Here is a 17,013-nt window from a genome sequence, read left to right as displayed (position 1 = left end):
TGGAGGTAAACACATTTATTTCTTGCACACACACAACATAAACGGTGTCATACATAAATGTGCAATCAGCTGTGCACTTTAATATCAACAATATCAACACAAATCTGTTTTCTCTTTAATACATACAGAATATGTTCAACAACACAGACTTATTTACTATGGATTATAGTCGTATGAACAGACACCAACCTCACAAAAAGGAGCAATTTCAACCAAATATTTTCTTTAACGTGACACAAAGCGCTGGCTAGTCCCCTAAATTACTGCACACACACGGATAACAGCGTTATCTAAGCAAAAGGTGTCTTGATACACCTGCTTACAGTGCAGTGAAGGTTGTCATGTATAATACAGTGTTTGATCAAAGCGCCAAGTGTTAGCTGGTACTTTAGTTTCTTTTGACATGAACCATCAAAATAATTCATCCGGTTCAATAACACGGGGACACGAGACTGGATTAGACTGATGCAACTAGCATATTAGCAACGATCAGGGCTGCTATTACTGAGAAAGCTCTAAAACTGAAGAGGGGAAGAAGGTGCTGATGGATAATTACTGGTGAATACACGCACCTAAACAAATGAATGTCAACTGGAAGAAAGAGATCTTAGCAGATCTGTAAATGGGAAGAAAAGTTGATCACATTTCAATCTGGAATGGAGGCCGAGAGGTGGAATGACCATGGAATAATGCGGCGATGCATTTTGGTCCAGAAAGACGTTCCTATGCAGCGCTGTCCCCTTCCTGTGTGCCACAAACACGCTCACAGCCAAACGAATACAGCGCTGTTGGGTTGAAAGCGCAAAGAAAATTCACCTTCCTAAAGGAAAAGCTCCGGCATTCCTCATGACACACACGCTCACTTCCAAACACAAACACGATACACACCTCAAACACGACACTTTACGTCTCAGCAGGGCGTCAACGGGAAAATCCTGACTGGATAAATACAAGAACATAAAAGCCCTCTTATGTTCATCACATCCTCGCACATTAAAGCGCGCACACACGCACACACACACACACACACTCTGAATTTACAACAGCATTGTTAAATGCTTTTGGGATCCAAACCCAGCAGAAGCCAACGGGACAACGGGACAACGGGACCGTCTCATCCCTTCGGCGGAGCGTTCCAGTCTCACCGTCAAACGTCTGCTGCCGTGGTCACAAACATATTGAGCAACACTGAATACGGTTCTACATATTCACTATGTAACAGTGTGGATGTAGCCACGAAGTACAGGTGGTGAACTGTCCCTCCTGATTACGAAGGAATGGAAGCGAACAGAGATAAGCAGGTGAGATAAGAGCGGGCTGACTCCGGCTCTTCTTGCTGTGGATTCGAAGAGGAGCCGATGAGCAGCAAAGCAAAGGCGAACCGCTCCCGAGTCCAGTGAATCCGAGCCGAGAACAGAAGAGACGACGCCTCCGGTCTGTAACAGCGGCTGGTGAAGCCGTGCACGAGCGCGCGCACGAGCCTGGATACTGATATTGCACACGTGTGGCACCTCTGTGCGTAGAATAACTCTGGTGTATACTGTCGACACAGGCACATGTAGTCCGGCCATAAATTAAAAACAACCAACATATGTGGGCAGAAACACACAACTGTGATGTGTGTGGACACTGCTCAACGCACACACACAACATTTATCATAGCTTGGTCTACATATATGATATGGCCTTTACGTCAGGATTCTAGCTGTCTGCGCCACCTCTGCGTCCGTCTGGGAGCGTCGGGTTACCAGTTACTGTTCTCGTTGGGATGGGAGGCGGGAAATCCGGGAATACTGAAGGAGCCGCCGATAACCAGTCGGGTTCTGAGTGAAACAATGAGCCGGAGGACAGAGTGTGACTATGGGATGTTGAAGAGCTCGGGGGAAAGATCGGGGTTTTGGTTGAAGATGGGAAATCATCATCGAACGTGACCCACTGCCGAGCAGGTTTCCCCATCGCCGGGGGCGGCGGCTGGCGCCGAGGGCTGAAGGCAGGCGGGAGGGAAGAGGGGGGCGCTACAGGCAGAGCGGGGACTGGACACAGGTCCGAGGACAGAGGGAAGTGGGAAGCTGGAGCAGATTTCAGAGACATGGTCCTGTGAACCTGGGACATGGGCACCGGAGCGGGAGCGGGGGTGGAGCTCAGCGGCTGGACCAGAGCGCACGTGGTCCTCTGGAGGCTGGGCGCCGGGCACGGACGCTGGAGGCTGAAATCTGGCCCGGAACTGACGGAGCGGAGCTGCTGCGCCCCGGGGCCAGTGAAGGGATTGGTGCTGCTGGGCCGAGCAGGGAGCGCTTCGGTCGGGAGGAGCCCAGGGGAGGCCCGGAGCGTCTCCTGGGAGCGGCTGCGTGATGGGACCGGAGGAGGCGGGAGGAGCGAGGCAGCGGCGAACGGGGTAGAGAGGGAGGAGGAGGAGGAGGAGGAAGAGGAGGAGTCAAGCGTCTGCAGGTCTGACAGAGCGGAGGGCGGATGGGAGAAGGATGAGGGAAGAGTGCGTGAGGACAGCTGGGATGCAGGAACAGGACGTGCATGCAGGGACGAGCCTCTGCTCAGGGACTGCGTGGCGTGCCAGGAGGAGGGGAACAAGTCACGTGTAAGTGTGTCGAAGGGGTCGGGCTTCCATTGTGCTTCGCTCTGGAGTCCATTCAGTCCATTGGTCTGAGGAGGAACACAACAATGTCACTCGAAAAGGTTCGAATTACTGGAGCAGAGGACCATAATTATGAGTGTTATCATGGAACGTCGTTTCAGAGAGTTTAAGGATACCCTTCAGAGCTCAACCAAAGAGCAGATTCACCACTGCCTCCATCTAACCCCCCTTTCACGGAACCTGCACATTTGCAGTTTATCTTCTGCCTTTAGACGGTTCCAACACATGAAAACAGGTTCCAGGGTATCTTTAAACCATCTCAAACCTCAGCGGCTACTCCACTACTGCTAACAATATCGGACCACAAATATCAGAGGTTGAAACAAATGGAAATGACCAAATGATCAAACAGAATGTGAGGACATTTCATAGGCACTCGCTCTCAAACATGGAACTACAGTGAGCACGTATGAAAGGGCTCGTGGTGGAGAAAATGGTCCCAGACATCACATGTTCTGCTGGATTCTTCATTCATGGACCAACAAAAAGAAAACTGCTGCATTTTAGGGCCTGAAACAGATACAGAACACAAACTTGCAATGGACTAAAGGGAAAAATAATCCTGAGAGGTGGTGTGAAAGGAAAGAATATCAGTTTAATGAGGGAGGAGAACGTTACCAAGGACTGTTGAGCTATGGACAATGAGAAAAGGGTGCTTTAGTATCAAGTACCTGTCACCCTGAGGGCTTCTCCAGCTTGTGAAAGAAAGACAAATGTATCAGAGACAGAAGCAGGAAGAAGGACACACAGCTAATCTCAGCTGATGCGAGTCAAAGGAGAGTCACAGCAACTTTACTGGTCTCGGTGCAGCATAAATGAGAGGAGAACATCACAGTCACAATAATTAGCACAGCTCTAATCTGTGGAATTAGGTTGGGTTCCTTTAATAAGAAAGAAAAGGAGCTGCCGCCAACCTGTGCTGCTGGGGCTGTCTCCGGCTTGGCAGCGTCAGGTGGCAAAGCGTGGGAGGACCGGGAACGTGGCGGGGGTTTGGGAGAGGCTAGGCCCTGCGAAGGCCCAGCGGAGGCAGCAGGAGCTGCAGCCTGCTGAGGCTGGAGCGGAGCCGGAAGGGTGGGCTGGATCGGCGGGGGGAGCTGGGACTGAGCTGCAGCTTGTGGTCTCGCTGCAGGAGGTTCTGCAGGAGGCGGCCCTGAAGGGGGAGGACCTGCGGTTGAAAACAAACCCGATTAAATGACTTGAGTCGATGATCAGTAATGAGGCGGAATCATTGAGGCAATCCTCCTACCGAGAGGCAAATCAGGCGGTTTGGGCTGGGCGCTGGGCACGGGTCTTGGTGCTCCAGGATGGGTGTCAGAAGTGGGCCGAGGGGCCCCAGGGTGAACCTCTGGGATGGGTCTGGGTGCTCCGGGGTGAGAAGGTGGCACGGGACGAGATTGAGGAGGCATACTGATAACACCGGCCCGAGGAGGAATGTTCTGCATCATGGAGAAGAACTGCTAACCCAACACATTCCACCAAGACACAGGAGAAACAGCAGTGGGATGGATCCACGGATAACTCACTGGTCGCTGAGCACCTCCGGGTGCAGGCGCTCCCACAGCTGCCTGACCTCGTCCTGAACAGTGAACACACAAATCCGATAGGTTAGCAACAAAATGAGCAGTGTGTGGCAGCAGTTTCAGAGGCCGCCTTCATCATCAGGGCGACTGGTCGGTGTTGCAGCTGAAGGAGAGGCAGCCATTGGTCCCTCCACCAAGCATGCTAATACCCGTCTCTCCTTTCACTGAAGCCCTCACAGAGCCTGCAAACATGGTCCCAGGCAACATGAAGGCCTCAGCAGGGGTGTCAGAACCAGTCCTACCAACTGGGGCTCCGGTTCCATGACTTCTACCAGGCAGGACAGAAACCCTGATGGTTGAGGCCCGTGTAGGACCGGGTTAAACAGCCCTGCTGTTAGCAAACCCTGCTAGCCACAAACAGGCGCGCGCACGTGTGCACGACCAAATAAAGACATGTTCAAGCACCAATAGGTCAGGCAAACAGCGATGTGTGTAACTTACCGGCTGGAGCATCCGATTGAGGAAGAGGTGGGTTTTTTTGTCCTTTGCAGCACAAAGAAAACCAGACCGCATTACTGTTAGTGTGCTGCCACGATCGGCCCCTAAAGACCACATTCTATGAGGGCTAGGACAAGCATGTGATGTTCTCACACAGCAGAGCGGCGGAGCGGCGCGTCATCAGAGTATTTACCTGCCTGCTTTTGGGTTTGCCCACAGATCCACTGGATTAGCGTAACAAATCCGAGCTATTAACGAGATTTTCACATCTGTTTTTGAACTTCTCGGCTCCTGTCGGGGTGTTTTTATCAGTCAGATCATTTTCTAGATGCTTGTAGACGCGCGAGTCTGAATTTCCTGATAATTTTACATTTAAAGTTTCAAAAATATTTTCTACAACGACCTAGCAAATACATCTACAAACAACCCACGGGGCCAGTAACATCAACTAAAGCTAGAGACACGGACGGCCCAGCAGTTACCTTCGCTGCCCCGCCTGCCCAGCAGCGGGCTGGGACACCAGCCACAGTCTTAACACCCAGGAATGGAAAAAAGGGTTTTAAGAGTTCAGTAAATCAGGCAACAAAGCAAGCAATCGCTAACAGAAATAAAAGGCTTCCAAATGAATGCTACGTCTGTCAAGGCTGAGCTACAGGTGTGATGACAGCTAACTGAAGCAGCTCTACAGCCGTGTGTGATGTGAAGGAAGCAGTAACAGCCAGTTCTGCAGACAAACAGCCACCACTTTACCTGCAGAACCCTTTCTAACCGGCACAGGGCTCATGCCTCCTTCAGGAAGAAGGTGAAGCAGTGGAATAAAGGCACAAACGTTAATAGCTGCCTAAAACGCCTCCTCCTGCATCAGGAAGGAGGAGTCTGTGGTACGGGGGCTTTAGCTCGGGCTGCAGCCAACACTCTACCTGAGGGTGGGGGGGGGCGCTGGGGAGGCGCTGGCCTGGCAGGAGGAGCCTGAGGACGGGGAGGAGGCGGGCGCTTCGGCTCCATGCTTTGAGAGGGGGGGGCACCAGGCTGGAAATCAACAGGAGGCCCTAAACAGAAGAGAACCGGCTCATTAAGAAACAGCAAAGTTTTACATTATTTCCTTGAATTTTGATTAATTAGGCAGAAATTATTGACCAGATTTGAACGCGTCCACACACCAACACTCTAACGGTGGTAGAAGAGTTCAAACACTCACAAACACATTTCACCGACCGAGTCGCTACAACGTTTCCAAGACTTCACAAACACCAACTCTTCACACGCTACCCGATCACCATTTACCTGAAATCTCTCTCCTCAGGGACGATGGACTTAAATCTGCTTTCATGCATTATGAACACAACAAAATCAGTGTTTTAAGCAAAACTGCAGCAGATACTGTTCTGTACAAATAATCGATGTTCGGATTCAGAGTCCAAGCTCACACGAGCCTGGACACTCATTAACTTTAGCCAGGCATCATCTGTGGTCACCTTGTGATGGTCGGGAGGGCTGTCCACGACTCGGCCTGCTGGGGGCTGGAGGCTCTCCATGAGTGGGGGATGGACAGGGACTACTGCGGGGGGAGGGCAGGGGGGAGCTTCCAGGCCCGATGCCTGCACCAGGGAGAAGGTGCTGCGGAACGATCTCCTCCAAGTCTTCATCAACATCACCTGATGTGGACGACAAACCAACACGTTCAGCTGAGACGGTCACGGCACCCTCGCGAGTGTGTGTGTGTGTGTGTGTGTGTGCAGGATGGTGTGTGTGCAGCATCGTGTGTGTGCAGGATCATGTGTGTGTGTGCAGGATGGTGTGTGTGTGCAGGATCGTGCGTGTGCCGGATGGTGTGTGTGCAGCATCGTGTGTGTGCAGGATGGTGTGTGTGCAGGATCATGTGTGTGTGCAGGATGGTGTGTGTGCAGCATCGTGTGTGTGTGCAGGATCGTGTGTGTGTGCAGGATCGTGTGTGTGCAGGATCGTGTGTGTGTGCAGGATCGTGTGTGTGTGCAGGATCGTGTGTGTGTGCAGGATCGTGTGTGTGTGCAGGATGGTGTGTGTGTGCAGGATGGTGTGTGTGTGCAGGATGGTGTGTGTGCAGCATCGTGTGTGTGCAGGATGGTGTGTGTGCAGGATGGTGTGTGTGCAGGATGGTGACTCCACACCTTCCATATCATAATCGTCGTCAGCCACGTCCGTGTCCTCGGCCAGCAGAGTGGAGCTGGCTGAGGTGGGAATGCTCCCACAGATGCGCTCCACGTTCATCTCGTCCTCCAGACTTTTGATCCACCCTGGACTCTTCAGACGGATGTCAATCACTTTGCCAAGAACCTGCAACGTATCAAAGGTACGGTGGAGGCACTACTGAAGAGCAGCAGCGAACGACAGCATGTAGGAACACATCTTTATTCATTTATGGTGCAGCGACTTCATTCCTGTTGAGGACTTACAGTGGAAGCACAGAGGGACAGAGCGGCCAGAGCAGAGTAACCCTCCAGGAAAGTCACCCACATCTTCTCCTCAACAAATCTGCATTGGCAAAGACATCAGTGCAGTTAAGGAGTGTGAATGTGCATCTTTTCATCTGTGCTCAGGATTCCAGGCTCACCTAATGAGGATGACTTCTCCAAACTGTGTGAACTTCTCTAGCAGCTCATCGATGAGCGCATCATCAAAGTAGTCGTCAGGGCCGGAGGAGCACAGAGACACCATGATCGTGCCATCTGGAGGTCCCTGCAGTGCAATGACGTCTTTGTACACCTGCCGACGGGCTTCTGGGTCCACCTCCAGGATGTCCACGTCGATTACCGCCACCACAGGCCTTTGGGTAAAGAAGAAATGAGGAAAGACTTCCTGTTTCAGAGTTCACATCAACGCGTCGCAGAAATAAATGAGACTATTTCAGGTTTTGGCTCCCCAATAAATGCTGATACACACGGTACCTGTGGTCCGAGGTCTTCAGCTCAGCCCTGCCGTAGTACTGCAGGGTCCCAGGGCTCCAGGGGTTGTCCGGATCCTCCTCCTGTGCAGCGGCTCCGACCACGTTCATCTCTTCAGCTGCAAACAAGGATCACTCGCATGAGGGAAGTCTTTGATTTGGCTCACTGGATCATTTGGGCCTGTTTGAGGGTCCCTCTGTTGACCTGTTTCATCAAAGTTCCACTTCCTCCTCTTCCAGAGGATGCGGTCGGTCCAGGCCGGCGTGCGGCACTTCTCACTGGTGTCGTAATCCTCGGAGAAGAGGTCGTACTTGTAGGTCGGGGCAAAATCCAACTTTCCCTCGATAAAACTTTTGAAAACCTGTTGAACCAAACCCTGCATTAGTGGCGCGGCGTGTTTTGGTTTTAGCTTCCCTAGAAGGTGAAACTCATTAACCGGAGACACATATGGTGGCGGTCATACCAAACCAGCATTCTTCTGCTCCTGCAACTGGTCACCCGCGGTCAAAGTGTCCCAGTTCTGCTGCCTTATGTGTTCTTTCACTTCCTCATTGGGCAGGTTGATTCGATAATTGAAGTCTCCGCACCAGAAGACATAGTCATGGGAGTTGAGCAGACGGCCCTAGCACGAGCAGCATGGACGCAGCATTATTTTCCTCCTCAAAAGCGGAATTTCCAAACCCACTACGATAAGAGTCTTTACCATGGGGAAGCTGAGCCGACGTGTGATCTCACTGTAGTCGTCGTTCCTCTCCTTCACCTGGGACTGTCCTGCAGCAAAGTGGGAGCAGACGAAGCAGATGCTGGTCGTGTGGAACAGCAGGCGGATGGCCACACCCCCTTTATTGCCCGTGGCTCCGCCCATTCCCGTTTTTACTGTATCGACTGCAACATCCCTGGAAAAGGCATTGAGTGTTCATCTGTTAGCATACACGAATGTAAAGCAGCATTGTATGGTTGGAGGGTGAGCAGCCCGTACCTGATGAAGGGTGCGTGCTGGGGTCGGATAAAAACAAACAGACACACTCCCACAAGCTGCTCTGAAGCCAGCAGCACATACTTGTGATCTCTGGAAATGTTCTTCTGTAGCTCAGCAGCCCAGAGTTTCTGATTTGTTGTGCTAAGATAAGAATGAAAACAGTAAAACGGCAGTTTAAAAGATGAGCTCGACTTATTGTGGGACTCCAACCGTCCAGGACCGCGATCGGTCCAGTTATCTCCGGGGCAAAGACACACACACCCACCTGGCACTGACGATATTGCCAGCATTCAGCTCAACCATCTCCTCAAATCCGATGGCAAAGATATCTATGGGGTTGGCTTTATTGTCTGTCAAGGGAAAAACACACCAATAATAAACACAAATGCAGTGAAAGGACCTGATCCAGGTGGAAAAAACGCATGGATATTGACAGAGAGGGTTATGAGCACATCCGTACCCTGAAACTCTCGGACTCCTGCCATCTTCGGAGCGTCCAAGAGCCAGTCATTGAGCGTCTGATTGCGGAAGGCAATGCTGCGAAACTGTTTCCCGCCGTTGACGTTCCAGGTACCAACACACACTCGGATTTGCTTGGGCTTGGTGTATTTTTGGTAACTTTGACACATTCCCAGCAATACTCTTGGAGAGGCTGTGAAGCGAAAGAGTGTCAGACATTTCCTGTAATGGATCCTTAAAGGAAAAGTTTAGTGCACAGGGAAACTAAATGGCACTGACTGAAACCTATGGGACACAATCCAAACACAGGGGAAGACAGTGTTTTAAATACAGGCCACAGATGTCAATGGAAACAATAAAACACAAAACTGCCAAATGGGAAATGGTTCTCTTCTGTCTGAAGTTCCATTTCAGAGCCACAAACAGTTAAACCACGAGCAGAATTCTAAATGTATGAAAAATGAGGAGCAAAAACAAACAACTACAGCGTGAAAAGGAGTCCATCCACTACGAGTCTGTCTGTTACTATACCTGATTGTAAGACGGGCTCAGTGACTAAGATTGTGTGCAGGGGAGAGAGAGAGAGGAGAGAAGGGAGGGTTAACCAGTGCTTGGACAGATAATGCTAGCAGAGCAGCAGGCCGGGATTAATCTGACAGGGACAGAAACCTGGCACATGGAGATTACGCTTTCCACTTGACAAAGGACAGACAAACCCACTGCTGTTCAGAGCTGCTTTAGCTAGCAGGGCGATACCAAACCGAGTTACAACATGTCAAGGTATTCGACTCCCCCTTCTCAGAACATATGGAAAAAGATGCTTTTCAAATTCAGGTTTGAATTCTACAAAACACAGAAACTACAAAGCATAAGAGGAAGCAGTCTTGAGTATATAGTTCTTATCTGATCTGTCTGCTGGTGTAAAACAGAAACGTTTGCTGTGTAATATTATTCCTGCATAACGGAGAATTACTGTCCTGATTTACCGTAAAGACTCGAAGTGGTGAGTAACGCCCGAGCTTTGTCCGCCAAGTCACTGTTGAGGGTGGAGCCCAGCCTCAGGATGTCTATGGCTTCCTGTTTAGAAGTGTCAAAGAAGTTGTTCTGGATGGTCCTTGTGACAGAACGAGCTCCATCTTTCAGCTTCCCCGCCTGCAGACACACACAAACAGAATCACTCAGTTTCAGTTGGACTTCTGGAGTCTCCAAAGGGGAAAAAGGACACATGCCAGAAAGGTGATGACCAGAAAATGAGATGAATGCGTAATAATGTGACACTCTACATTCACGGCTGCATCTGGGAAGGTTCGGATTGAACCACTTCCGATCTGGGAAGGTTCTGATTGAACCACTTCCAGCACTTCTTTAGTATTTTACAAATTTCCAGGGATCAATACTTCAGCAGCAGCTGATAAAGAGTTGGAAGCAGATGATTTACCTCCACTTTGATCATCACACTTCGAAAAGATTTGAAATCAAGAATATATTCCAACACCGATCTCTTCCAACAACCACATCACCACCATCATCATCAGCACCATCATCATCATCATGCCACCATCATCATCCTCATCACCATCATCATCATCATGCCACCTGACACCTACCAAACGGGCTTGTAAACTTACCGGGCAGGTACAGGGGGGCCAGAGGACAGCAGGAAAAGACACACCAGAGTTAAGCACACAGGTAGTGATTCAACTAGAGCTCATTTCTTTACACTTCAGCCCATTTGTAAGTCAGTCTCAGTATTTTGTGAGGCCGTGGTTCCTCCCTGTTGTCAGTATTATCATGCATGTGTCATATCATCAAACTCTGCAGTGCCTCACTGTGAAGGTGAACAGCTCTGTGTAGGTCGTGTGTGTCTACCTTGGCTTTGCCATCTAAGGCTCCAGTTCCTGCATAGATCTTACTGACGGAGTCCCCATTGGCAGACCACATGGTCCGAAAAACCTCCTGAAATCTGGCCACCAGCTGGGGCTTCTCAGTCAGGCCCATCTTCTCCAACTGCCTGGGCAGCATCTGTTGTGGGGCGGGACAGAGATGGAAGCACCGTCACCAAAAATGGCAACGCGAAGCTGTTTTATACAAAATGGAATGATACTTTTCAGACTCCTACCTCAAGGGCAAAAAATGCTTGGACACTGTTGGTTCTATCGAGACAGTCCAGGCAGTTGGTCCTTATTGTCCCACCCTGAGTGCTGAACGCCCCCAAAACAGATGTTTTACAGTAGCAAAGACATCAACGGCACTTAAACGCCTTATAGTCATGCATTATTATCCAACCTTGCAATGCCGCTCTCTCCAGAGTAGAAGAAGAAGCCGCACTCTTCTAGGAACTTGCTGAGGTAGGGTTTGAGGATGCTGTGCAGTTTATCAGTCTTGCCTCCTTTCACATTCTGGTGGTAGTCAAAATTCACCATTTTTACAGTTGCTGCGTGTTCCGATGCCCTCAGGTGACTCTGGGAATATGGGAAGACAGAGAAAATCTGGTTCCATACACAGAAACTGAGACGATAGTTCTACACCGAGTAGACGCGGGTCAAACGTGCACTGGCCGTGAGACGGAGGGGGAAGAAAGGCGGCAGTCACCTGAAATGCTTTGCTGAGCATGTGCTCCCCTTCTTTACTCCCCAGGAGGTTGATGATCACCTGTTTGCCATACAACCTCCGCAGCGCTGTGAAATGTCTGGACAACAAACGCAGATAATCAGACTTATTGTCTCACGTGGGATCACGATGCATTCTTTCGGTACTTAAGAGCTTCCAGCTTAAACCATTAAGGGGTGTAATTCTCAGCTGTAACGGTACAAAGTGGAATTAGATATCAAACACCAAGGGCCAAAGCTAGCAGGTTAATATGCCAGAGTGCTGGAGGTTGCTATGACTTAAGGATCAACTGGTGATCAGCTACACTGCTGAGAGAAGCACTGCAGAAGCTGCTAAAACAATGTCAAAAGAATATATGCAAACCCTTTGTCATCCACATGCTAATTTCTTTCATTGTGCACAACACAACTAAAGCAAGTGAAATCATTTTACTTGTATTTATTAATAATACAGGAGGGGCACAGAAAGCCCAACGGTCAGCCGGAGGCTACTGCGCCCACTCCAGCAGGACGCTCCCTCCTGTCCTGGTTTGGGTCGGAACGGTACCGCGTCTACGGCGCTGGAGAAGACAGAAGGATGAGAACTGGAGAAGTGGTTTACCTTTCAAATGCTGGCGCGTTGGCCTCAAAGCCCCGAGAAAGTTTGACCCGATGGGAGCCAACCTGCAGAGCAACACAAGAACAACAAGCAGACGAGTCAAAATGGCCTTTTTTCATTTGGAGGGGAAAATGGGGGGGGGTCAACAAAAAATATTAGGATAGAATTCTGGATGAAACTGGACCGTGAAGAGCAGACACTGGCACAGGAAATCAGCAGGAAGGCACCACAGATATAAAAACAGTGGCACGAGACGCGGAGCAGCACAGAAAATTCCATCTTTCCAACGCATTCACCAAAGATTTGGTCTGATTTTCCTTCCCTCTCTGGTCGATATCTCAACAGCTCCACCCTGGCAGTGACATTCCCTCAGTGCTACAGAACTCCACAGCGCTCCGGGCCTGCACGTCTCCCCAACTGCTTAAGATAGTGGAGTTTAGGCTACGTCTTGTAAATTTACCCTCTTCCTAATCATTTTTCTGTGTTTCTGATCAATTAAAGACAGACATTCTTCCATCGGTTTGTCAGTAATCTCCTTTTGTTCTGGTCATAAATAACAGACACATTCCAACCGAGTCAATAAGGCGTTTGCAGCCTCTGAACAGAATCCTTGTCTGCCCGCTAATCGTCCCGTTTAGCTTCAACTCCTCGGCTTGGCTGTGTGTGTGTGTGGGTGTTTTGGCAGCGCCCGTGTGTGCGACAGGGCCGTGCATTTCGCTCCACACGTGTTCCACTTGGTCACACATTCCTGTCCCCTCCGAGCAGCCAGGCTGTGTAATGCATATTTTATAACATCCTGAGATGACACCTCTGACCAAGGCCTGGGGAGCAACACTGGTGAAGTCGCCATTTTATCCGAACGACAACAACGTGCACGAGCTCCATCATCACTGTTGTCTCTGACTGATGCGGTTTACTGAGACATCAATTGACACCCCTAAACATCATCATTTCCTAAGCCTGAGGGGTCTTCTAGGACTCTAATCACCTTCATAAAGGGGTCCAACAGCTGAGACATTTTTACAGCAGTAAAACTTCACAACTAATTCACTATAATTGCTATGGTGCATTCAATGGAGGAAGATTTTGTGATTACAATCATTTGCTTTTGAGCCAGGAATGAATGGATAGAGTAGAGGTGGAGGATAGCAGCCTGCAAAGCCACAGTAGGAGGACTGGAAGCTAAAACAATACTAAGCAAGCAGGAAAACTACATTTGTGTCAGAAAACAACCTAGAACAGCCACTGCGCTCTGTTGTTCTCAAAAATACGTTGGTCTTTCTTAAATGGGTCGTTGTCTCCCATATTATCATTCCCATGCGGAGCGGTTAATGGTTTGGGAAGTGGCTCTAGGGTGTTTTCAGACCAGGTTCTCACCTGCCCAAAGATGTCTGGGAGCTGAAGAAAACAGAAAAATGCCCTTTACCAACCACTGTAGCTATCACTAACCCGCCCATTTGGTTAAAAAATCACAGGTCTGTGCAATGTCAGGACGTGGGCAGGAGGGTGCAGCTTTCCTTTATACGGCACCATCACGGCTTTCATGAAGGGACCCGGATTAACGTGCCTTGCCGTGCACGTTGGCATTGCACAGAGAAACCCCCATTCTGCGGTATGAGAGCGCCAGCACCAGCAAGAAGAAATAGCGGGGTTATACCAAGTGGGGGTTCTCATCCAGGTGTTTTGGCCGCCGATTCTCATTCAGTTGCGACAAAACACCTTTGATAGAGTTTTTCTGAACACAACATGGACAAAACGTGTTAAAACTAGTGTCTACAGACACAGCAAACATTTAAAAGGAGGCTTTTCTGCCTCCTTTAGCAACAACTGCTACACTTACAACGCTCAGGGCGACCAGCTGAAGATATTGTATTAGTACTGCTCATATAATGAGGGTTTATGCATGAAATCAATGCATGCGTGACATTTTTATAAACTAATTACGTTTATTACCTGGATTCCAGGCTGTTCCCAGAAAAGGGGAATGGACCCACGGATTTGGATGAAGGACGAGACTCTGTCATCCAGGAAAATGACCTGTTCAAAACAACAGACACGTTTTCGTTACCATCCGACAAGTAGTGAAATTTGGTTGTCACGGCAACAATGCCAGCTTCAGCACGTTCGCTAGAGACGCGGTACATCAACATGGAAGTACCAACACGGAAGCAACGGATGCGCAACAGCTCCGTTTCAGTTTCTACTCGTGCTTTTGGTTCTTTTCTAGATTTGAATCGGATTTGGAACCAGCTCCAGATCTGGTTCCTCAGAAACCAGATCTGGAGCTGGTGTGATCAGGGCCTCAGAGACCTCGTGACCTGATTTAAAGGGGATTATATCCACCTTGCTGGGCCATGTGAGCCAGCATTATCGGAGGGTTCGGAATATCTTAAAAAGCACCGATTGAGTTAGTCAGGAGCAGGCACAACAAAGACCCAGTCACCTGTTCAGTCTCCACAAAGTTGGCCACCTGTCCGTCATCGTTTGTTCCTCGGACATTGAACCGCGTGCCGGCTCGCTCGGAGCTGAGGCGGGAAAAGATGCAGGCCTTGGCTTGCTTGTGTCCTGCGTAGATGGTCCTGACCTCCACGCCACCGCACATCAGCCTCAGCAGCCAGTCATCGCAGTTCACGCCGTAGTGTTTCAGATGCAGGTGGAGGGACTGGTTCCTTCGCAAGAGGAAAGAAAAGAGACAACTTTCATCACCTCTTTTGCAAATAACACTGAAATTATTACACCAGAACAAACAGCAAACCAGCATTTTGTTCACATCTAATTGAGTGAAGTCAAACACTGCTGTGGAATGACTTTATCACATAAATTGAGAATTGTTCTTACCAAAAGAATCGGTTATCTGTGGTATCCTCCAAGATCCTCCGGTGAGCATTCAGACTCAAGTCCATGCTGATCCCGCTGGAAGACCACGCGAAGTAGAAGTGCCCCGAACTGAGCAGCTTTCGGACCTCAGCGATACGTTCCTCATCTCCGGGATCGTTCTTTAACGATATAAAATCTGTCTGCGTGACCCTGAAAACCTCGGAGTCTTGGACCTTCCCCACAGAGCTGCATCCCGTCACCACCACCAGACTGTGGAGCATCGAATCACCTGAGGGAGGGTTTTACAAAAATAAAGAGGCGCGGGTATCAAATCAGATTAAAATCTACACCGAGCTTTAATCTTTGCGTCGGCTTTCTCGTGTTGTGATGACAAGAGTTGTCAAGGTCAGGTAGAGGACAAGAGAAAGCAGATTATAAATAAGCAGCAACGGGACTGGAGCTTCACACGGTGGCACAAAGGACCAAACCAGCCACGATTAGAAATAAGTACCGGAGGAGGGCAGCGTAGCTTACCGAGGTTGAGACGCAGGACGCCCAGGATTCCATAGGCGTCCACCACCTTCGTGTAGGTGTTCTTAATGGCCTCCTTCTCTGCAGAAGCTACAAAACACAATGTCAGGAAAGCCTTTGTCCTCTGTCCATCAAACCAAAGCTCGAATGTAGCCAAGTTATCGGTCAGGCTCATCAAAAGCTTCATGAAGAATAACTGAAGTGACTGTGGTGTTTAAAAACAGGAATTCCTTACACAGAACAGCTACAGCGCCGGATTCAAACATGAGGCATTCGTCCCGGGTCCGAGTCTCCACAATGACACTGTAGGGGGGGGGGTCCAGCTTGTGGTAGATGCGGTATCCCTTACTGAAGGCCATTTTTCATCCGAGAGTAAGAAGCTGCTATGACCTGAACATTAACAATGAATGACAACACATCAGATAAGGGGCCATCTATGACCTGGAGTCTGTGCACAACCACATTCTTTACTCAAAGGAAGTGACTTGAGCTCACAAGTCAAGTGGACAATAAAGCTGGCCAGTAATATTAGGGTTTGGTATTATATGTAACGGAGAAAAACCTGCGCCCACATTAACTGCAGATTACAAAATCCGGGTGTTTAACGAGTATCTGTTCAGGAAATGCGCCCAGTTTGGCAACAGCGCGGCGAAATTCCGTGATTCACATTTCCTTGCGAAATCTCAGGTCTGAAGGGGCATAGACTCTCTGCCACTATAAAATGCATTTTATTGGCCCTGGCTATCGCAAATGATTCTTATAACGAGGAGCGGGAGGACGGTGGGCCGAGAGACGGTAACATCTCCCATCCTGAGGCGGACAGTCACGACTTCACAGTGCAGCTGCAGCGGAGGAAGCTAACGCTAACCTCTATTCGCCACTTCAAATAAATCACGCTAGAATAAGTATGACAGTAAAACAATAACCACCTGTCGTTGATCTATTTACTGGTTAACAGGTAACGTTCGTCATATTAGCTAACCTCTACTCGGCAGCAGCTATGATTCGCTAGCGGACCATAATTCAGGGGCAGTACTACCTGGACCAGACCCGGATGACAATCTGACGTTAACCCAAGCGCAAACCTGTGCGTTTAACTCGTGCAGATCTCAAGAACACCCCCACACGTTTGTATTTCAGAAGCGCTTTAAAATTCAGCTTTAGTTTAAGCTAGGATGAGGAACACACCGGACTTACCGCTCCCCCCTGACCGGGTTACTGTTCCGCAACCCTGCTCGGTCACAACAAAATCCTCCCCGGTAGCAGAATGGTACAATCCGACGCAGGACACGCCCACCACACGTTACCCTAATACATAAATATTTGTGAGACACTGGCAGGAAACACAGCTGAGAAGTCCGAGTTAAAATACGCGTTCATGTTTCACATTTCATATGTCTCACTGAAAGACCCTTGAGACATTCTTAATTT

At 49.5% G+C, this 17,013-nt stretch overlaps 1 protein-coding gene across 19 annotated transcripts; it reads right to left on the bottom strand.

Moving 5' to 3' along the window:
* On the bottom strand, positions 1–16,920 carry synj1 (synaptojanin 1). 19 transcript variants are annotated; one of them, XM_057055495.1, is made up of 33 exons: positions 16,780–16,920; positions 15,818–15,972; positions 15,586–15,672; positions 15,073–15,340; positions 14,678–14,903; positions 14,188–14,271; positions 13,892–13,969; positions 12,238–12,299; positions 11,620–11,716; positions 11,314–11,489; positions 11,147–11,228; positions 10,897–11,049; positions 10,014–10,179; positions 9,559–9,582; positions 9,029–9,220; positions 8,834–8,918; positions 8,569–8,709; positions 8,293–8,485; positions 8,053–8,211; positions 7,794–7,950; positions 7,593–7,707; positions 7,259–7,471; positions 7,101–7,179; positions 6,816–6,981; positions 6,144–6,323; positions 5,589–5,717; positions 5,419–5,457; positions 4,672–4,713; positions 4,174–4,226; positions 3,897–4,086; positions 3,565–3,815; positions 3,322–3,345; positions 2,371–2,658 (listed from the first exon to the last, which is right to left on the bottom strand). In XM_057055495.1, the coding sequence occupies exons 2-32, from the start codon at positions 15,939–15,941 to the stop codon at positions 3,325–3,327; spliced, it is 4,032 nt and encodes a 1,343-aa protein (XP_056911475.1). In that variant the 5' UTR covers positions 15,942–15,972; positions 16,780–16,920; the 3' UTR covers positions 2,371–2,658; positions 3,322–3,324. The 19 variants fall into 19 exon arrangements, with proteins under 19 accessions (XP_056911456.1, XP_056911462.1, XP_056911461.1 ...); XM_057055476.1 differs by lacking the exon at positions 3,322–3,345 and having other exon boundaries at positions 1–2,658; XM_057055482.1 differs by lacking the exon at positions 3,322–3,345 and having other exon boundaries at positions 1–2,658; positions 3,897–4,071.
* Between the last annotated feature and the right edge of the window lie 93 nt (positions 16,921–17,013).

Source organism: Takifugu flavidus, chromosome 14 (genome assembly GCF_003711565.1).
Source record: "Takifugu flavidus isolate HTHZ2018 chromosome 14, ASM371156v2, whole genome shotgun sequence".
In the NCBI taxonomy this organism is placed as follows: Eukaryota; Metazoa; Chordata; class Actinopteri; order Tetraodontiformes; family Tetraodontidae; genus Takifugu; species Takifugu flavidus.
The sequence above is the reverse complement of the archived record's forward strand: the minus strand, read 5'-3'. Positions and strand labels throughout refer to the sequence as shown.